The following is a 19,167-nucleotide window of genomic DNA, read 5'->3' as shown; positions in this document are numbered from 1 at the left end:
TTTGTTGTGCAGTTGAAATGATAAATGAAAGTGATTTTTACTAAAAAGACCTTCTTACTCTAGTAAAATCCATATTTATTCCTCCATTTCTGAACAGATGGAGCTACCATATCTCTAGCGTTAGCGTTGCCTTTCTTTTCTTTACTCGAAATTGACCTTTTTTATTTTGTTAATTGGCCCTGCCGGTTGTGGCTCATGTCAAAAAAAAAACTTTTGAAAGAAAACATAAACTTCTGTAAACTTTAAATTTTTGCCAAAATTGGAAGTACACTGCACTATCAGTACAGTTGAAGCTCTAAAAAACGCTTACAGGAAGGCGAGTACTTCAAATGATCATCGAGATAGCAATGACACGATGAAAGTATACTATCCAATTCTTTTGTGCTCTTCGGAAGGCCACTTGCATCCTTCAAAAGAACATCATCTACATCGATCGCCCAGACAACCACAAGACTTGGAAAGAAACGACCATCGAACAAAGCGACCGTAATCTATGTCGACTATTGATTCGTTCCGAGTCCGTGAACACGTGCGATTTGTTGCTTTGCGAGGAAGAGTCTGTTTGCTTCCATTTATCGTGTATATTAAGGAAAGTGAGGTCATTTGATAAGCGCCTGAGGGCTGATTAGATGAAACCAGCACTGCTGGCTTGCAACGCTCTATTCAATTTGTTTGTTCATATACATACCTTCGTGACGACTACTGATCCCGTCTAAGAGATCATTTAAAACCTATTCACCGCCAGAGAACATGAATTCTTACCCCGGGTGGCAAGGCCGAACAGACCCTCCGTATCATTCATTCTGGAGGATGTCATGGCCAACTTGCAGACGATATTGCATTTTGTTGCTCGTTTTCTCAACGATAGTGAGCACTCTCATCAGTTTCTATTTCTACGCGGAACTGCTAATGAACTCAGACTCCAAAAGAGGATCGATCGTTGCAGGTTGGTTTGCTTCCATCTACCACGTAAATTAAGGGAAGTGCAGTCGTTTGATATGCGCTCGAGGGTTAAAACTAAACGAGGACAACACTGCCAGCTTGCAACGCTCCATTTACCGCGTCGTTTGATATGCGCTCAAGGGTTGAAATTAGACGAAAACAACCTTGTAACGCTCCTCTTGTTTGTTCATATACGTACTTCATGATGACTACTGATCGCTTTTTATTGTGCTCGTAGCATTCAAGGAGATCATTATCATCATGGGCTTAATTTTGTACAAAGCAATAGATCTGTTTCTTGATTGAAAGAAGCAGAAATATAAGTATATACCTCATACAGATCGAACTAAAGACAGCTGGCCTCTGTGACTTCCTTTAATTTTCTTAATGCTTCGTTACTTATTTATGCACACTTGTACAGCTGTCATGAACGCGGAGTGTCTATTTGATGCGCTCGTTGTAGTAAACTTATTGAGCTCTATACCATGGTTACGTCTGTTTAAGTCTTTAAGAGTACGATATTGTAGCAGGGCCCTCGAATCTCTTATAAGGGATGCTTGTTTTCAAGTTCAAGTGGTTGACAGCTACGAAGCAATTATTAGTCTCATTTTCATGTAAATAATTAAACACAATGCACCCTTAAGCCACATTATCTTGAAATGAAACAAAAACAATTAAAAAGGAAATAAATTGACAGAGGATCACATATACTGTATGGTCTGGTTGACCACCAAAGTGTTATGACTGATTGACTGTTTAAGTTTAAAGATGAGATTTAAATATAACTCGACGTATATCTGCGTGTACTCGGGCTTCTTTTTTTCGATGAAACTTGATTGTTATGTTTAAAAATAGATTATGTCCGTTGCCTAAAGTTAACGACAAAACTGCGACAACTGTGTCACTTGATATACAGCTATGAAAGTGTATTATACCTACGTGACGAGATTCAATGGTCGTCTGGCAATTTGCATATCTTTTCTAGGGCATGAAGTATATGCTTCTTCTCTCATTCATTTTACGCGGACTTTCTTTCAATGTTGCATAGTTTGAGTTTAGAATTTTGTTTTTCAAAAATTCAAGGCAGCTTTTAAATTACTCTGTTTCCACCTGTCTTTTCTTGGGAAGAATGAAAATGAATGAAATGAAGTTTTCTTGTCATTCGATTTTTTGCATTCAGGGATAGTTTGAGCCTCTGGCTTGGACACCTTGCGTGACTTAGTCCCTTGAATGGACAATAAAATGTATTGTTTTGTATGATTACACACTCCAGCAAAATTATAATCTTGCACTTTATAATTTGGAACTTTTGTATTTCAACTTTTATTTATTACCAGCAGAATGAATCAAACCCATTGGTCAATTTGATCTGACCTCCATATCAATAGGAAAAGCAATTTTAACTAACTCTTAAATTTTAAAGTGGACCTGACTCCAAGTAACATTAGAAGAACAAAACAAGATCTTATTTGTATATACCTGAAACAAGTCTTTTCGTCAATAGCTTTACATCTGCAGACATATTCATGTCAGTGTCAGTGTTAGTGCCATATGTGACAGCAAAGACCTCAAGAAATAGCAACTACTGTGCCAAGGTGTTATCATCAATAGATATTAAATCTGCTCACATCTAATTCGTACACACAAATTATCAAAATCTTATATCTTAATTTGTCTGGGTCAAACAAATAAAGTGTCAGTGTCATAAGCGAAAAGTATACCGTATTGCTTGATTGGTTTGCTGGTGGAAAGTTTGTCACAAAGGTAGTGTCATTACTCTCATTGTGTGTCATATCTTTCCAGTCTACATCATTATCTCCACAATCAATTTAAATAGCTTTATACCAGGGGTTATTAGCTTTTAACCAATTAAGCGCCGTTATTATAATTATGAACTCAGGTCTAATAGGTTGCAAATAAAAATGTCTCATGAACTAAAGTTTTCTTTTTGAATTAAGGAGATATGTACCAAATCGTTCGGGAGGACAAGGTAGTACGTTATATGTTTATGCATAGTTTACTAGTAAATTACATACCACACCTTTAATTTTTCTTTGTTGCTCTTTTGGCGTAACTATTACTTTTTCAAATACAATGCGCTGTGCAATTATTATTTGTTCCAGTTTTTGAAGATTTCCAAGCTCAGTTGGTACATCATCATTGTCTCTTAGTGGTATCCATTGTTTTGTACTGTTCGGCTATTTTGTTTAACAGATCTTGTTTTTTAGCAGTATCCATTCTTTTGTGTGATCTGCTTTTTGTTTAACAAATCTTCTTTCGTAAAAATGTCTATTGTTTCACACTTTCGCAATTGTTTCCTTTCATTTCTGTCAACATTCGCACATGAACATGATGCAAATTGTACTTTGTAATGACTTGCAGACTTGCAGTATTTCTTTCGAATACAGCTAATTGCCTCAACTACCTTTAACTCCCAGAAGTGATTAACATGTAAATTCCCTCTACAATATCCATACATTATACAGAAAACAGGTAATAAGAAATTACCCAAACCTTAATATCAAGCAGATTTTTCACTCTGGCATCAATGTGGAATCAAACAATAGGCTCGTTAGATTTTTAAAAAAATGATCACAAGCTTGAAAAGTTCTTGAATTTTGGCACAATTCTCATTGCCAGTGCCAAAGTTAATGTTTATAGAGGAGTAAAGAGAATACACATGCTGATCTTAGGGTGTGAAAGGTTGAGCAGATGTTAATCTTGGTTCTCCTTCCCCCCTTTATGCCCTCTGGGAATTGTTGTAGAGCTCAGTTCAGACCAGTCCAATTCAGTCCGTTAGATATAGTATACCTTTGTCATTACAGTAATCTGATTAATACCCAAGCTGTGATCAGTTACTCACAACCTGTAAGCCTGCAGAGCAGGCATGATTTTGAGTTCAGATGTATGGCTCTGATAATGATAATTACATGAATGATAAAATGATAGAAGTAATAACTGTGTTTTGTTAGATCTTATACAGAGTGTTTTTGTCATTGTATTTATTTTGCTTTAATTATTAATTGCAGCATATGATTCAAACAAGCAAGATGTAACTCAAAGAGTAAAAACACCGGAATACCATATTGAGAGTTCAGGTGCTTGATTTTAGACCTATAATGTGTCATAATAGTGTCAGTCACTGTCTGTCATGGAGTGATTAAGTTATATGTTCAGTCAGTCTGTTTGTCGTTCTAAAAGTTATTCAATCTAAACCCGAATACTAGACAGTCAATTACGCTGGCAGACAATGACATTCAGTCAGTCTGTTGATACATGTGTTATAAATCAGTTTGCGTTAGTGATACATTATAAGTTACAATGCTGTTTAAGATATGCAGTAACTGAAATTGTTATAGAAGCTTTTCATGACATATTCCTCTGATTTGTCTTTTTTTTCATTCTTTCATTTTCTTTAACCCAGAAAAGCTCAGCAAAGAAGAATGCCAGGTTCCATATGACTGGTTATTCCCATTTTGTGAATCAAAAATTCAAGTAAGATATTTAGCAGACCTTACATTTAGTGTGTGCTTCCTAATGTTGGCGTGACATGTAGGACTGAATAATGGTATATAACATGTTTCTTTTTGGGTTACTATCTGTAATACAACTAGGACTCAGAGAGTAGTTGTCTCCCAGATATTAGTTGGGAACTTAAATTACAACCCTCTGTCAGTTACAAAGCCACACGTTGATAGCATGGCACATTTGAGAGGGTTCTAATCTTCTCCATATGCATGGAGAAATTTGACAACAATTAACTTGCAATGAAATAACTTTTGTCTTTGCTTCTTCTCTGCATCTTCTAAAACTGGAGTCCACCCGCAGGGGTCGTTTCTTTTCTTTATTTTTCATGAAATTAATTGCAGGTTAAATGAGAAGCTTTTTTCGTCCAATTTTTTGGTTTTAATTTTTAAAATTTTGCATGGTTCCAAATAGAACAGAAATATGTCTTTTTTTCTTTCAGGGCTTTTGTTGCAGTTCCTATGAATGTTTTATTTGTTATTTGCATGCTGTGTATTAACGATCTTTACATCGACCATAATTATATATTAACTCTTCACTGACTTTATATAAAATGTGTCTGTAACTAACTCACTACCCCAATCAACTTCTCAGTTTATGCAGCAATTTTGGTACATAAATGCAGAATGCTATGTTGATAGACACAAACTGAAGCCAGAGAACCTTTGCTCTGTCATTGTTTACCTTAGTGAGGTATGTTCTTATAGCAAATTTCTGTTTCACCTCGAGTGTCATATTTCTCTCTGTAAACTATTTAGGTGCAATTTTCTAAATGCACAGTGTTCATATCCTTTTCTACTAAATAACTACCGCACTAATGCACATTGGTAATGCAATTCCCGTCACAGGTTGAAAGATTTTGTCCATTACTGCCATGGCGGCGGAAAAACGGTGCAAGCACCAAAGAACCCGAGGTTAGAGAAGAATAATTCCATGTCTACAAGCAGCCATGTATTATTTTGTTTATCATATAAACACATACAATAGACCTTCACTGACGACAAAAATCGACTCAATAAACGAATGAAAATAAAAATTCAAAATAAAAAAAGAAACAAGAAAGAATAAAAATAAAAAATAAAAAAAATTCTCAGTTACTTATTTTGTCCTCACCAAAAGAAGAAATCTTTCAGGTACACAGCCAACAGCGGCTTGTGGCAAATCTTCCAGATGTCGATTTTCGTTCTTAGCCGCGGAAAATGCCATTACCAAAACCACTGATTAGGTGACTTTTGGTTTTTCTTTTCGAATTTTGGCTATTCTTTCCCTACTAGAAAAGTTCGAACGGCACTTTCGGTGAGCGATACGGGTTTTTCAGTGCTGTAGTAGCCATACTCCCTGGTTTCATCAACCTGAACGAGTGCGTGAAAGGCGAATGACGTGCAGCAGCTGATTGGTGATATCAAGCACACGTGAAAAAAGTAATTTTAAAAAAAGAAAAAAAAAAACTATGTTAGCGTATAGAGTGGTATGTTGCTCGCACCAATCAGATCGTTTAGGGTATTTATCTCGCACCAATCAGATCACCGCATTAAGGTATACATCTCGCACCAATCATGCAGAGCGTCCTTTTTGTTCTTTGGTTCTGGAGGTGTTCAAATTTCAACGAATTAAGAGGGTCTCCAATAGGTTTTTCGGGATCCGGGATCGGGCTTATTTAAAGGCCGGGATCCGGGAATTTAAATTAAGGAGGGAGCGTAATGCGGGATTGCTAATATGAACGGGACACTGAAATCGGTGATTTTGAGGAGCGTGATGTGGGAAATAATCACTTAAACAAACCGAGAACAGAGATGTCCGTTGACGAGAATTTATGAAGAAATTGATCTTCTCAGTCATAAAAAGCACCAGGCATACAGGCTCTCTATCATTTAAGAGGCGGTCGGGCTACTTAACGACACTCTTCAGTAATTCTGCGGGAATGAAAATTATATCAGAAGCGAAGTTACCAATTTATCAAAAATCCACAATGGCCCGCAGAGCTCATGTAGAACGTGGTCTAAGACTTTTGCGTCAATTGAAATGCCTCCAGCGAGTCTCAGAATTATACTAATATGATGCTCTTAACCTGTTGAGTTACACGACACTGTAAAGAATATTCTTTCGGTTGTGCATTACAAAGATAAACTTTCCACGGTGTTAGACTACCCAAGGAACTTTGGAAATGTAGCCTGAGAAGGCTTAATGAGGACAACCCATTAGACGGCGTACCATTTAACAAATCCAAATTCTTGGTATCCTGTACCCGAACGTGCCATGATCCTGTCGGCCATACCAGAAATTCAACCGTTACCACCTGTGCCGATGGCACCACAGAACATACAGAAGATGAGGGATCGGGCGTAAACATTTGTTGCAGCAGTGCATTAGCTCTCTGTCAGACAGGAAACAACGATGGCAAGAGCTGGAACTTCCCGTCGTACCTCTATTAGAGAGAAGTTCAGCAGGTCGAACCCGGGTCAGTCTCGAATGCTCTGACTTCGAGAAGCAGCGAGAAAACAGCGGGAAACAAGACGGAGAGGAAGATGGAATACGATTCCCCGAGGCTGATTTTACCTCGGAAGAGGTTCCCGCCTCGGAAAAAGTGTTCGCTTGAAGAGCAGTATTGTGTTCAGTTAATTTGTTTTTATCTCCGTTGTTATGGAACTACAGGATTGCCGTGACCTTTTGTGTTTTATCCACTGTTTGAAATTGGTTTTCGTTTCTTTGATACTGACCTACCTATACCCATACGTTTTTCTGTGATCGAAGTTTAATGAGAGGACGTCGCTACCGTGACTAGCGTGCGTTGTTCGTGCAGAACTTCTTAAATGAACAATATCATCATCTTGGTGAAAAGAGATAAACTCATGCCTTACAATGACTATAGACTTTAACGAATCAATGCTAATTAAGAAAATCATCAACCACCGGAAAGGCCGTTCTAAGTTTAGGAAATGAGCGAAGACAAAATTGTATGATCGGGATCGGGATTGGCCGGTATAAACCGTCGGGACTACGGGATTGAGAGAAAATTTATTCGGGATCGCGGTATTGAAGAACCTTTTGGGGACCCTTAATTAATACGGGATTCGAAGAATGGAAGCATCATTGAGAATGAGAAATGTTGGCTTGTCTGTGTTTTTAACGTGTATTTTACCACGCTTTATGAGAGACGTGATAGATGAAAGACATCAGATTACCTATAGTAAACGTGTTACTCCTGCTGTGAACATGGTGGATAGTTGTTTGAGAGAAAATGGAGTCCTGTGCACTGTAACACGACCTTGGTCAAAATGAACGTGTTGCTGAGGGTCATATTACTGTTTTTCTGTTAGCTTGCAGAAATGAGATTTGAGCTGGATCAAACATTCATAGACACCCTGAATAAATTGAATTTGCGGTGGATGCGTGACCGTATCTCAAGAATGTGGCCTCGGTGGGTGGCAGCAGCCAAACAGTTCACAACAGAGGGATCACTACGCAGGAAACATCACGTCAAAAAGGTAGCGGTCATTTTTGAGAGTAGAGTATCGAGAGTCGAGTTTTGATACACTCGAAGAACCTTGATTTGCATTTTCAAGGAAACGATTTCATTCTCCAACGCGAAACATTAGCAAGGGAAAAGTTGACTAAGACGCTGTTTTTAACTCTTTCCATAGATTTTTATTTTCCTCGGCACGTATGCTTATAACCCCATGTTGCTGAATATGGCTTTTACCGGTGGACCTCTGGGAGAGATGGTGCAGTGGAGCGATCTGATAGCGGCGTTGTACATTTTGGGACATGACGTGACAATCTCCGTCAACTCTATCACGTACCAGAGGTAAGTTTGAGTCAAGCAATTTCAGAGCAGTTTTACAGCAGTTGGGAATTGAATGTCGAGTTTTCCTTTCTCTTCGCTCCGCTCTGTCATTGGTCCAGAAAACTCTTCTCGACCAATCAAACGCAAATCTTGTATTGTTTTCTTCGAGTCGTGTGTTCTTTTTCTACACTCTGATTGGTTCAGAGTTGTGATTACATGTACGTTCTCTAGAATTGGATTTACAACATTTGATTGGTCTTGTCTTTTTATCCCTCGACTGGTCAATAATACTCGTGCAATCTTCTTAACCCATCAAATTTTTAAGAATAAAGCAGTAAGAATTAAATTGCCACTTTCTCACGTGCGTTAACCCCTTAAAGCTTTTTTCAGTTGAAAGTAATCCGGCATCGCTTTAGTCTTAATTTATGCTGCTTCGTGATTGGTCCAGAAGACTCTCGCGCCATCTTCTCAACAAGTCATATGCAAAACTTAAAAACAATCGCGACTTTTTCATTCACATTTTCTCGCACCTCAAGGAGTTTGCTTCTTTCCACTAAGAGTCCTTATGGGCTACTGATGATCTTGATCTTTCTTCTGACGGATCGCCTGAGATCACTTTGGTTTTGGCTTTTCGACACTCAATTCAAAATTTCTCTGTCGTGTTTTAGATACCGTTTCCTTGTGTTAAACTTGACTTCTCATCGGTTACTTGTGATGTTTATCTCTCGTTATTATCCACAACGATTGCGTTGATATTGGAGCATTTGAAGACGTGTCCATGTCGCATTATATAAATAGTAGCCTTCAATTAGCGCGAAAATATGCACGGACATTTGTCGGTAACGTGACGCGTTTAGACCAATCGAGCGCCAGGAAAAATATTTTATGGTTCATGACAATATTTATATAAGTGATTTCCTGTGCTTGTTTGCTTGGCATTTGTATGTTTCTTTTTCAGTTATATGTCGGCTCCAAAGTTTCGTGGTTGTGCTGATATATTCGAGCCTGAATTTGACCTGATTTACACAGACTACAATGGGTTTACCAACATGTTCAGGCACATTACTCCAAATTTGTCGCCTTATAGGTAAGTGTAGGGGTTAGAGGTCAGATGTATGTTTGAACTAACTTGTTCCTTCGTTCCATAGTTCTTTCGTTCCTTCGTTTCTTTGGTTGGTCAGCCGGTCGCTGGGACGGTTTTCCGTTATCGTGTTGTTTTCGGACGGTGCCGTTTCCGTTCATTAGGTCGGTCGTATGGTTATTTCGATGGTTTTCGTTTTTGTTATTTTATTGCTTTGCACTTGTTTGTTGCCAGTTCGCCCTCAATCTTTGGATTTATGCCATAGTTACCCTTTTTTGATTTTTTTCTTCATAAACTGTTCAACTAGTCCTTGTCTCGCGTTTAATGTGGGTACTTTGTAATTCCATTCCTAGATGCCGAATAAGAATTCTTGATTCCTTTGGAACGGACGCACAGTTTAACTATGGAGCATATAAAGGCGTGATACCTGGCGAAAAGACAGCGTGGGCGCGAGCTGATATCAATCTTCGGCAGATCATGACAATGTTTCGTAAGCGACTTTCCATGCTGTTTATTCAAGCTGCTTTTACAAAACTGATTAATTATGTTAATAAGACTGAGTGGAGTCAAATTCGGTCTGTAATCGTACGAGTGGTTAACAAAATCCCCAGTTGATCCTAACCATTACACTTACAATTATCTTGTTTGTTTGTTTGTCTGTATTTTTTTTACCCCTCCTTGCAACGCTTTCGGATGCCCTCAAATAGGAGCAACAAACAAAAGATAAAACTACAAACAGTTGTAACACTTGCGCGTAAACGAGAAACGAAAAGGATTAGTATAAATCCGAAGGCGTAAGAGGTTTATAACCAATTAGTAAGGAATTAAATTTGATCTTTTCCTGTCTTAGAAGAACCGAGTCATAATCCCGCTCTCAGAAAAGTGATTACCATTTGCTCTTCTCATCAGCTCATAGTCCAGATAACTTGTTTCTGGGCTTTGTGGTTGGTGAACCTATTCCAGAAGACGTTAAACCATTGAAGAAAAAACCGATCGGACTCGTTTATGGCAAAGAAGCTAGCTTCTGGCGGGTGAGGGTTTTTAAGCTGGTCCAATGGCTCTCTAGTATTATTAATTTTGTTCCTTCGATCACCCAGGGAGACATATACATAGATTCTCAGAAAAAAGAGTTGGCAATGAGTGTGTGCTTTGCTTTGGTGACGTGCCTGCAGCGATCGCCAAGTTCACTCAAAAAATGAACTGTGTCAAATATTTTGACAAGTTACTAAATATTTGTTTGCAAATTTTGAAAAATGTTACAACTCAAGGGAAAATAACAGGCTTAGAGAGATCAAGTTTGTATAGGATTCGCACGATGAACACGGACTGCAAATTTTAAACGACGCACAGTTTGTGTCCTTAGCGTTCTCCTAAGAAAACTTTCTAATTATACTCGTGCTGTAGTTTTTCGTTGTTGGATGCCTGGATGCCCATTAACCTCACAAGGGATAGAGAGGATAGCGTTGGCACCTTTTTTTTTTTTTTTTTTTTTTACCAAGACGACTTTACGTGCAATAGCCTCCGATCAAAGCCATTTCATATCCCCTCTCAAGAACTTGTTGCACAGAAACCTTGAGCTTAAAGAAAATCGTATTAACGCTTTTAGAGAAGCACAAAATATCTGGAGGGAGACGTCGCTGCTACGTTATTTATTTATTTATTAGCGATATTTATGCAGGCTGGCCCAGATAAGCTTCAAGCTGGTTTGAATGGGGCCTCGGCGCTTACTAGTAAATGAAGCGAAGGATTTGCTCAAAAGGGTCTTAGTTATAAAACGAAACGTTGTGTGACACCTCATATATAAGCTGTCGTAAGGGATGACTGACGCGCATGCCTGCATGGCTACCCATATGCCAATTCACCTGAAATAAACAAACACGATGTTACGATAAAACAAAAAAGGAAAAAAACGCCGAAATAATCAAAGCATCCTTTAATGTTGTTTGATAAGTTACAAGGTGATTTCCTCGAAGCCTCCCTGTTCAAAGTTTCCTTTTAATTTTTGTATCGTTTCTTCCTTTGCAGGGAAAAAGAGAATACCTCGACACGTTACATAAACATTTAGAAATACATGGAACGTTCTCTGCTACGTCGGTATGTTTGCAGAGATGGAAAAATGTTGATGGAAAAAAGTGTTTGAAGTAAATAACTGAAGGCTGTATGATATTGCTAACGACAGTGCCTCAATAAGCTCTCTGTTTTTCTGCGTGAAAAGTTTTGCCCCATATTCGATATCATATTGGAGACTAAAGTCTGAGGGAGATAGAAATTTCTATCCAAGGTTGGGGGATAGGTAATTTTACCGTTGATCGAACATTACTGCTCAGTTGACGATCTCGATTGTGGATTAGCCACCGGTGGTCTCAAATCTCTTTTCAGGAGGAGAAGCAGTCCTGCTCCAAATACTAGTCGCATTATAATACAGATTGCAACTTTTACTTTGCCAAAAATGCATGTATAATAATTTTTCCTGTAGATTGTTACTAGTGACTAAACTACTGGTGTCTTTTGTTTTCAGGAAGCAGAGATCAAAGAAAATATTCCTGAGTACGTGATATCACATGGCATTCTTAGCAAACCCGACTTAGAAAAACTTTTACAGGAAACTAAGGTGATCATGTAGCGTGGATACAGAGCAACCTCGAATAAAGTATAATCCAACTTAGATATTAATTTTGGGTTCCCATATTTACTCCGAAGATATTCTTCATGTAACAGGCACCATTGTCCAGTGGGCATGGACACCAAAATTGAACCCTCTTGAGACCCAAATTGTCTCTGTTAAGCGACCACCTAAAGCAGCTTACTATTAATTTCTTTTCATATTTTAGGAGAAGTGTAGAATTTTAAAATCGTGTTCAGTCCGAGTTGTTACGCAATCCATAAACATGCCATCAACATAAGAGCCAGAGTTTTTGAAGAAGAATGTTCTGCTGAACTACTAACCAGAATAAGGAAAACGTGCCTCATTTGTCGACAACCACATTTGAGATCGACTTTCACTTGGATTAAAATAGAGACTACAAAAGGAAAAATAGGCTCAAGATGTTGGATCAGTAGCCGACATTGTTTTTGTGCAATTTAATAATTACTGGCGGACAACCTGCGTAAACCATGTATACCCAACATCAGTATGCATATTCTCCTTACTGCTCTCTATGCATTTCGGTTCCAACAAGTACAGGGTTTTTTTAACAATCAAGAACTTCTCTAATTCGTGATCATTTCCTTTTTATCTCACAATCTTAATGCTTGATTTAATGATCACATTTCAAGGATGAGTAAAAGAGTTCAGGAGACATTAGAAATAAACGTGCAACATTTCTTCAGATATTGACGGCGACGATGACGTTATTGAAGCCTTGCCTTGCCTGATCAAAGCACCGATGTCATATTTAATCATTTCAGGTGTTCATAGGTCTCGGATTTCCGTATGAAGGCCCTGCACCCCTGGAAGCAATAGCACAAGGATGTATTTTTCTAAATGCCAAGGTAGTCATTGATGTAATCGCAAGGAAAAAGGTTATTTAAAGAGTGCTGTTATTTGTGATTTGAGAATCTTTACCCTCATTATCAGTATGGTCACTATCATTGTCATCATCGTTATTACTATCGTTATAATTATCGTTGTTAAAGAGAATAATAGATATGATAAATTTTTGAGCTTGGTAAAGAAGTAGAGAAAGATGTTTTTCGTCTTGTCATCATCATCATTATTATTGACATTGTTATCATTATTGTTTTATATCTCATTTTTATTATTATTGTTGTCGTTATTTTTATTGTGTAGAGAGCATTTTTTCCCTTTGTTAATTTCCGAATGTACGCAGATAAAACAAAGATGATTTAATTTTTTTCTGCATTGTTATGTGATGTCAAAAAGATCTTTCTCTTTAGCAATTTAGCATGTAGGTACGATTTGGATTTTGGTAAAGTTGTATATAGATAATGAAAATTAAAAATGTACTTTTATTATTATTATTATTATTATTATTATTATTAAGTATTGTTTTGCAGTCTGACCCTCCGCATAATCGCCTCAACACAGGATTCTTCAAGTTGAAACCAACTCTTAGAAACGTAAGAGACTGAGGTGATATTTTTTGTTAGATGAAGTCAGGTTTGCTAAGGCTTGTGCGGGAGTCTAATAGAAGAGATTGACTATTTTTTCGTCGATGGGTTTTGGGATTTCAAAACAGATATAATGTAATGGTTGATTTCTAATTACACTTGCGCTGCGCGCTTGCTTGATTTTGAAATCCCGCGTACAATTTCAGACCAACTTGCACTCCACTAAGTTCAATATCCATAACTAATCTGGGAAACATTGCCGAGGGAAATGTGTAATCTTTTAAGCTTTTATTTATTGTTGAGCAACAGCAATTTACCGAGGCTTTGCTGCAATGTTAGTCATTTGTGTTGTTTTTAGCTTACATCACAGAATCCTTACGCCGAAGTCTTCATCGGAAAGCCACACGTGTTCACCGTTGATATTTCTAATCTTTCGCATGTGGAAGAGGCTGTGAAGGAGATGTTAAGAACTGAGGTATTTACACCTTTGCAAATGAAGTGTCAGTTCTTCATAGAATAAAAACGATAATTCAGAAGAATGATGAGATTGAAGGGGAGATTGTGATAGGGACAATGTCGATGTCATATCAAAATCTTAGAGAGATATTAATTTAAGGTAGCCTACAGAACAGGCGTAATTTTTTCTCGTTTTTCACTCGATCGGAGGAAAGGACGAGGCGGCGCGAAGTGCGAGTCACGCGCGAGGGTAGAAGCTGACGACTGGCTGGCTGGCTCTCTAAATGAATGACGAACGAACTGACTCGCTGTCCAGAGACTTGACGACCACAGTAGACTATCGGCTGGCTCATGAACTGAAGGAGTGACTGATTGACTGACTTGCCGACTGTCTGAATACTGACCTACGAACGGGCTGAGGGTTGACAAACAGATTGACTGGCTAACTGGCTGCTTGTCTTAATGGGTGCTTTGTGAAAGACTGACTGATTAAACCTAGCCAAATTTTTGTCTGAGTGACTGATAGACTGACCTAGTGAGTGACTGAGTCACTGACTAATTTGCTGACTGAACGTGTTAAGGTGTGATTGACGGACTGAACCCTAAGCTGATAAATGGAAAATTAGACCACCTGTTTAATCGATTAGATTACTCGTTCTTGTAGGTCAAGCCTTACCTTCCTCATGAATGGACGCATAAAGGCATGCTGGAACGCGTGAATGCTTTCACAGAATATTATGTGAGTACTTACGTTTGCACGTACGTAGCTTGGCCAGTTGAGCTTATTTGGCTCAACTATTCCTGGCATGCACAACTTATCCCTTAAAGAAAGTAACTTTAATGTACTTCCGGAAAGTAACTTCATCATAACTCGGAATAGACATAGTTTTAAAAAAAGTTGTCCTTATTATCCACTCACTTTTAGAAAGAAACGTGCTAATGAGGGATTTTGAGATCATACTTTTATAATTTATTATAATATGATCAATGTTGATAAAGAGATTGACTGTTACTTTACCTAGTGAAGCATGGAAAACTAGGATGGAAAAAGGAAGGTCGACCAAAAAAAACCCAAGAAAAAAGCATGAAAATTGTTGATGGTTGACAGAAAACGGAGCAAAGGACTTGGACGGTCTCGGAGTTCTGTCTTGAACAAATGATGCACAGTTTTTGGGTTGTTGATAAATCCTGAGCGGTTTCCCTCATACATTTTAATAAAGAATCGCTCAGGATGGGATCGAAAATTATTGTGCTGGACCGACAAAGAAGGATAAAAATTAATTTACAGAATTTTCTTTTTTGTTTCCTTAGAACTTTTGTGAGCATATCGAGCGGTGGCCTCCATTGTCAGAAATGATACTATCAATGGGTGCAGCTGGAAAATCGTGCGTTGATGTCTGCAAAGAACGTGGTAAGTCTTTTATATCTTTTCTTTTCATATTTTTTTTCTCCCGCTAATCCTCTTACTACAAGCTAGTCAAAGAGTTTCGCTAAGGGTGAAAATCTTGCCCAACGTATGGACTGTTTAACCAATTTCCCACCTCTGAAAGTTCAATAAGCTCATTATCATGTACTGTTTTGTTCTGTTTTTTTCAGAATCACTGTGTGAGCCGACCTTTTTTGTGGACATTAACAGTACAGAAGATCTTAAAAAGTAAGTCTTCTCCATCTTTTTTAAGAAGCATGATTATAGGGTGTTGAGACTCCAGATTTAGCTGGCCGACTCGAGTAAAAATATCCTGTGCTATTAATAGGACAGTTGGTTATTTTTACTATAATAAGGAGCGAGCGTTATGCAATACATGTCGCAAACCGCTTCTCTATTTGCTTCGGTTTCCCTGCCTTATAATAAAAGCTTATAAGAAGTTTTGGTACTTAGTGTCGCTGAGTATCGCAACTCATTGTTTGTATTTTGACTCGTAAAAATTTCTTTGCGATATTACTCACGAAAACTTCTAATATGATATACATATTGCCCTTCACAAGGTTTGGAATGAAGTGTAGCGCTGTGGAGACCAAAGAGTCACTGTTAGCTCCAAGTTACGATGTGTCAACCCACATGTGCACGCTACAGAAACAGCCTATCCTCTTTACATGCGTGGCTAAAGAACCTTCTGCCAGACGCCTTTGTCCATGCAGAGACTTTCAAACACAACAGGTGGCGTTTTGTAAACAGTGCCATTAGTAACTGTCACAAAACAGGCTTCTGTACGCAAATAGGAATTTAATGAAGTTGCTGAATTTATATTAAACACGAATGATGACGATTACATCTCATTGAAGAAAAAAAAGGGAAATGGTATTATTGGTAAAACACACCTTTTATTTATTTACGTCGTGTTGTCGGGATCATGCTGCAATTATTTGTCCTAAAAAAAAGTCCTTATTTACTCCGATTTATGCGTTGTTTGGATGGCAAAACGCTCGTTGCCTTCTTTTCGTGAATTCCAGAGTCTTTCCATAGTTATATGTCAATTTTGTCGCCTCTCTAATTTATGACATCTATCCTTGTTTTCATTCGCTTCTCGTCTATTATTTCATTCAATATTTTTTTATCACTATATTTGTAAGCTACTGCTCATTCTTGAATTTGCTTCTTATGAGTGCTGTAGTATTTTTTAGAAACAAATTAATTTTACATAATAAGCTCAGTAATGCACGCATTCTGATTGGTTCTCACTCATGATCTATTGGAGGACAGACGTATAGATGACGTCATCATTAAAACCTTTTTCAATTCTTTGTTATATAAAACAAATAGATTCCAAGTTGCCGTGCGTCTGTTCAGTAATAGATCACAGAGGATGTCAAAATGTGGTAAGAACATCAGTGAAACTGTTACACGTTTACATCTCCTTTAGAAAGAAGATTTGTGGACATAAGTTGGATGCGTATACGTGATTCATCGTTTCAGTCTTCAGGTGTCATTGCAATAAATTGTTCTACAACGTTTGGTCAAAACGCGCTATTCTCTTAAGAGATCAAACTGTACTTTTCTTGATCTAGTGCTGAGACCTAAGGCTGAGTTTCGAGGCTGGTGTATTCCTCTGTAATCATCTTATGGATGGTGAAACGTCTGGAAACCCACATTCACGAATCAGTAGTCAAGAGAATATAAACATATTGGTTTTTAACATGTTTGTTCTTTTGCCGTCAGTGGTGTCAGCTTCCCAAGCACGATTCACACAGTGCAACTTGTTCTTTGCGGTAGGAGCGGCAAGGGCAGATACGAACGACACCAGCCTTTGCCGCTCGGCAGCTAAATAGGAGTGCCTCATTCTGTAGCATGCACGTGTTGTCTGCTGTGTTCATTGATGGAGCTAGGATGCTGTCACGTCGTTCTATCGTTGATGCATTGCAGGGCATCCTGGCTCTAATAAAAGAAAGGATGAAATTAAATCCCCACACAATGGAGCGTTTTCGTTCGAAAACGCATCATTTTGCCTATCGATTACATTCAAACGTCCAGAAACAAATATTTTCGAAAAAAGTTTCAAAAGGGAAGAAAAATGGTATCGTTTCTTGCATGGAAAAGTCGGAAAACGGAGGGTTTAGTGAGTCAGAATGTATCTTTATATATTTGCTATATTAACTACAGTGATAACTTGAGCTTCCATTGTTCTCGTGACCTTGATGTTTGTAACTGTTAAGAGATATGAGATGCTCACAGGATTTAAAGGGTTAAAAGACCGAAAAAATGTGTACTCGTAATCTTCTTACCTTTTGAATGTGTCTCTTGTGTTGATTAATGGGAAGAAAGTAGGCTCACAGACGAGACCCTTGTCCAGACACGCAAACTCACACGATTGGCCATCTTTACTGATCGCAGTTTTCAGTTCTTTGATAGGAGGCCAGTCATTAGGGCGACAAAAGTCCTGAGTTAAGGAAAACCCATCATTTCTTTAAAGACACAACTTCTCTCTCACCCAGAGTAAAACGAAAATTTTAAGAGAAAAGATAAATCTCAGAAAGGGAGAGGGCAAAGTTGAGGTGAGAGTAAAGTCGGCCATGGAGTTTTTAATCAGGGAGATGGTAAGCCGTTCTCTTTGCCGTAATTATTGATGCTAGTAACATACGCAGTGTATAGTAAAAACTAGTTTTCAAGCAGGCCTTCATTATTATACTTAGGCACCAGCATTTCTCTGCCTGCAGGAAAGGATGAGGCCTGTTTGAGCAACGCGAGCCAGCTGGAGGTCTGCCTGGGGTCTGGGAATGCCATTAGCGCCAGACCCCCGGCAAACCTCTCCCCGACTCTTCCCGCAGGTGGAAAAACGCGTGTCCCGTAGTACAAATTATGTATAATGAGGACCGGCTCTCAGGCTCAGAAGAAAACCATTATTAAGTATGATCTAGGGTATTATGTACCACGATTACACAATTGTAGGATGTGAAGTTTATCGTAGATTTAAAAGTATGGAATCAAAATAAATTGAAAAAAAACACACTCACACAAAACAACAACAATAATAACAACAGCAACAAAACCCCCCCCAAAAATTAAACAAGCCAACAAGCACGCCAAGTAACTAAGTAAGCCCCTACAAGGCACTACTCATGGCATAGAAATCTGAATTCCTCTTCATTAGGGCTGGCAGGATTGGATGGGTTTTATTATTCCTGATTATCAAGGATGAGAAATACTGAGCAAGAGATAAAGAACGTAGGAATAGATCGCCTACCTGATATTCTACATAAGCATTTAGTCTCTCTAACATCCCTAGAACCGTGAATTCGTGTGGCAAGTGTGGAGTGGCCTGCAAAATAAAACAACTTGAAAATCATTTAAAAAAAACAAAACAAAAGGAAAAAATTGAAAATTGCCTCTTTCTCTCGATTTTTATTGGTAAAGCTGGCTTGCCCCAAACAATGACATAGTATCTCTCAGTCGAACTTACACTTTCAAAACAATGTATTTTACAACTTCTGAAAGTACGTGTGGCTTCGAGTATTTTCCGTTTTGGGTCAAGGTTTTTCAAAATAATCTTTATGGACCAACCAAAATGCAAATCACAAAAGAGTGCATTTCAATTTGAAGCTTATTCGTAGAGAAAAATCACTGAAAGTAATCAATGCGGCAATCAAGACAAAGGAAATGTCAAAATTAGCCAATGAGACCCTAGAGTATAAAGGACCAAACTGGCTGAAGGGGCTTGGAATTGCTCGGTCATTTTTAAATACCAATCCCTAAAATCCTGGCATCTACAGCCATCTGTTCGTTTGTTGTGAAAGAGTGTTTTTTTCTCAATCAGTTCATACAGATGCCGGACCACTTTTCATTTTTAATCAATTTCGGGCTATCTTATGAGTG

General features: G+C 38.2%; 2 protein-coding genes across 4 annotated transcripts in view; one reads left to right on the top strand and one right to left on the bottom strand.

Moving 5' to 3' along the window:
• The window catches only part of LOC113683774 (alpha-1,6-mannosylglycoprotein 6-beta-N-acetylglucosaminyltransferase A), a 28,663-nt gene that overhangs the window by 1,430 nt on the left and 8,066 nt on the right, over positions 1–19,167 (bottom strand). Inside the window, exons 16-18 of one of the 2 annotated variants that reach the window (XM_089194275.1) lie at positions 18,539–18,613; positions 17,580–17,734; positions 16,689–17,232 (exon numbers count right to left, since the gene is read on the bottom strand). In XM_089194275.1, coding sequence (XP_089050401.1) covers positions 17,022–17,232; positions 17,580–17,734; positions 18,539–18,613 — 441 coding nt within the window. In that variant the 3' untranslated portion in view covers positions 16,689–17,021. Of the gene's footprint in view, positions 1–16,688; positions 17,233–17,579; positions 17,735–18,538; positions 18,614–19,167 lie in introns of those variants that run through there. The other variant, XM_089194276.1, reaches the window with a different exon arrangement.
• On the top strand, positions 670–16,525 carry LOC113683775 (alpha-1,6-mannosylglycoprotein 6-beta-N-acetylglucosaminyltransferase A). 2 transcript variants are annotated; one of them, XM_089194284.1, is made up of 19 exons: positions 670–946; positions 3,993–4,040; positions 4,367–4,437; positions 5,062–5,160; positions 5,316–5,381; positions 7,785–7,952; positions 8,109–8,272; positions 9,210–9,338; positions 9,686–9,822; positions 10,242–10,363; positions 11,358–11,426; positions 11,851–11,943; positions 12,741–12,824; positions 13,350–13,412; positions 13,762–13,878; positions 14,524–14,598; positions 15,171–15,270; positions 15,456–15,513; positions 15,846–16,525. In XM_089194284.1, the coding sequence occupies exons 1-19, from the start codon at positions 751–753 to the stop codon at positions 16,042–16,044; spliced, it is 2,058 nt and encodes a 685-aa protein (XP_089050410.1). In that variant the 5' UTR covers positions 670–750; the 3' UTR covers positions 16,045–16,525. The 2 variants fall into 2 exon arrangements, with proteins under 2 accessions (XP_089050410.1, XP_089050409.1); XM_089194283.1 differs by lacking the exons at positions 670–946; positions 3,993–4,040 and having other exon boundaries at positions 4,372–4,437; positions 4,910–5,160.

The sequence above is a fragment of the Pocillopora damicornis genome, chromosome 14 (genome assembly GCF_964200805.1).
Source record: "Pocillopora damicornis chromosome 14, jaPocDami1.2, whole genome shotgun sequence".
Classification (NCBI taxonomy): Eukaryota; Metazoa; Cnidaria; class Anthozoa; order Scleractinia; family Pocilloporidae; genus Pocillopora; species Pocillopora damicornis.
Note: the sequence above shows the minus strand (reverse complement) of the source record. Positions and strands in the feature narration are given on the sequence as shown.

What these genes read in the sequence shown, in the direction of transcription:
- LOC113683775 (XM_089194284.1), top strand. Translation starts at nt 751, where the DNA reads ATGAATTCTTACCCCGGGTGGCAAGGCCGAACAGACCCTCCGTATCAT. An exon ending in TCATTGTTTACCTTAGTGAG is followed by an intron (nt 5,161 to 5,315) that starts GTATGTTCTTAT and finishes TTCCCGTCACAG; the next exon opens with GTTGAAAGATTTTGTCCATT. An exon ending in CCAAATTTGTCGCCTTATAG is followed by an intron (nt 9,339 to 9,685) that starts GTAAGTGTAGGG and finishes TTCCATTCCTAG; the next exon opens with ATGCCGAATAAGAATTCTTG.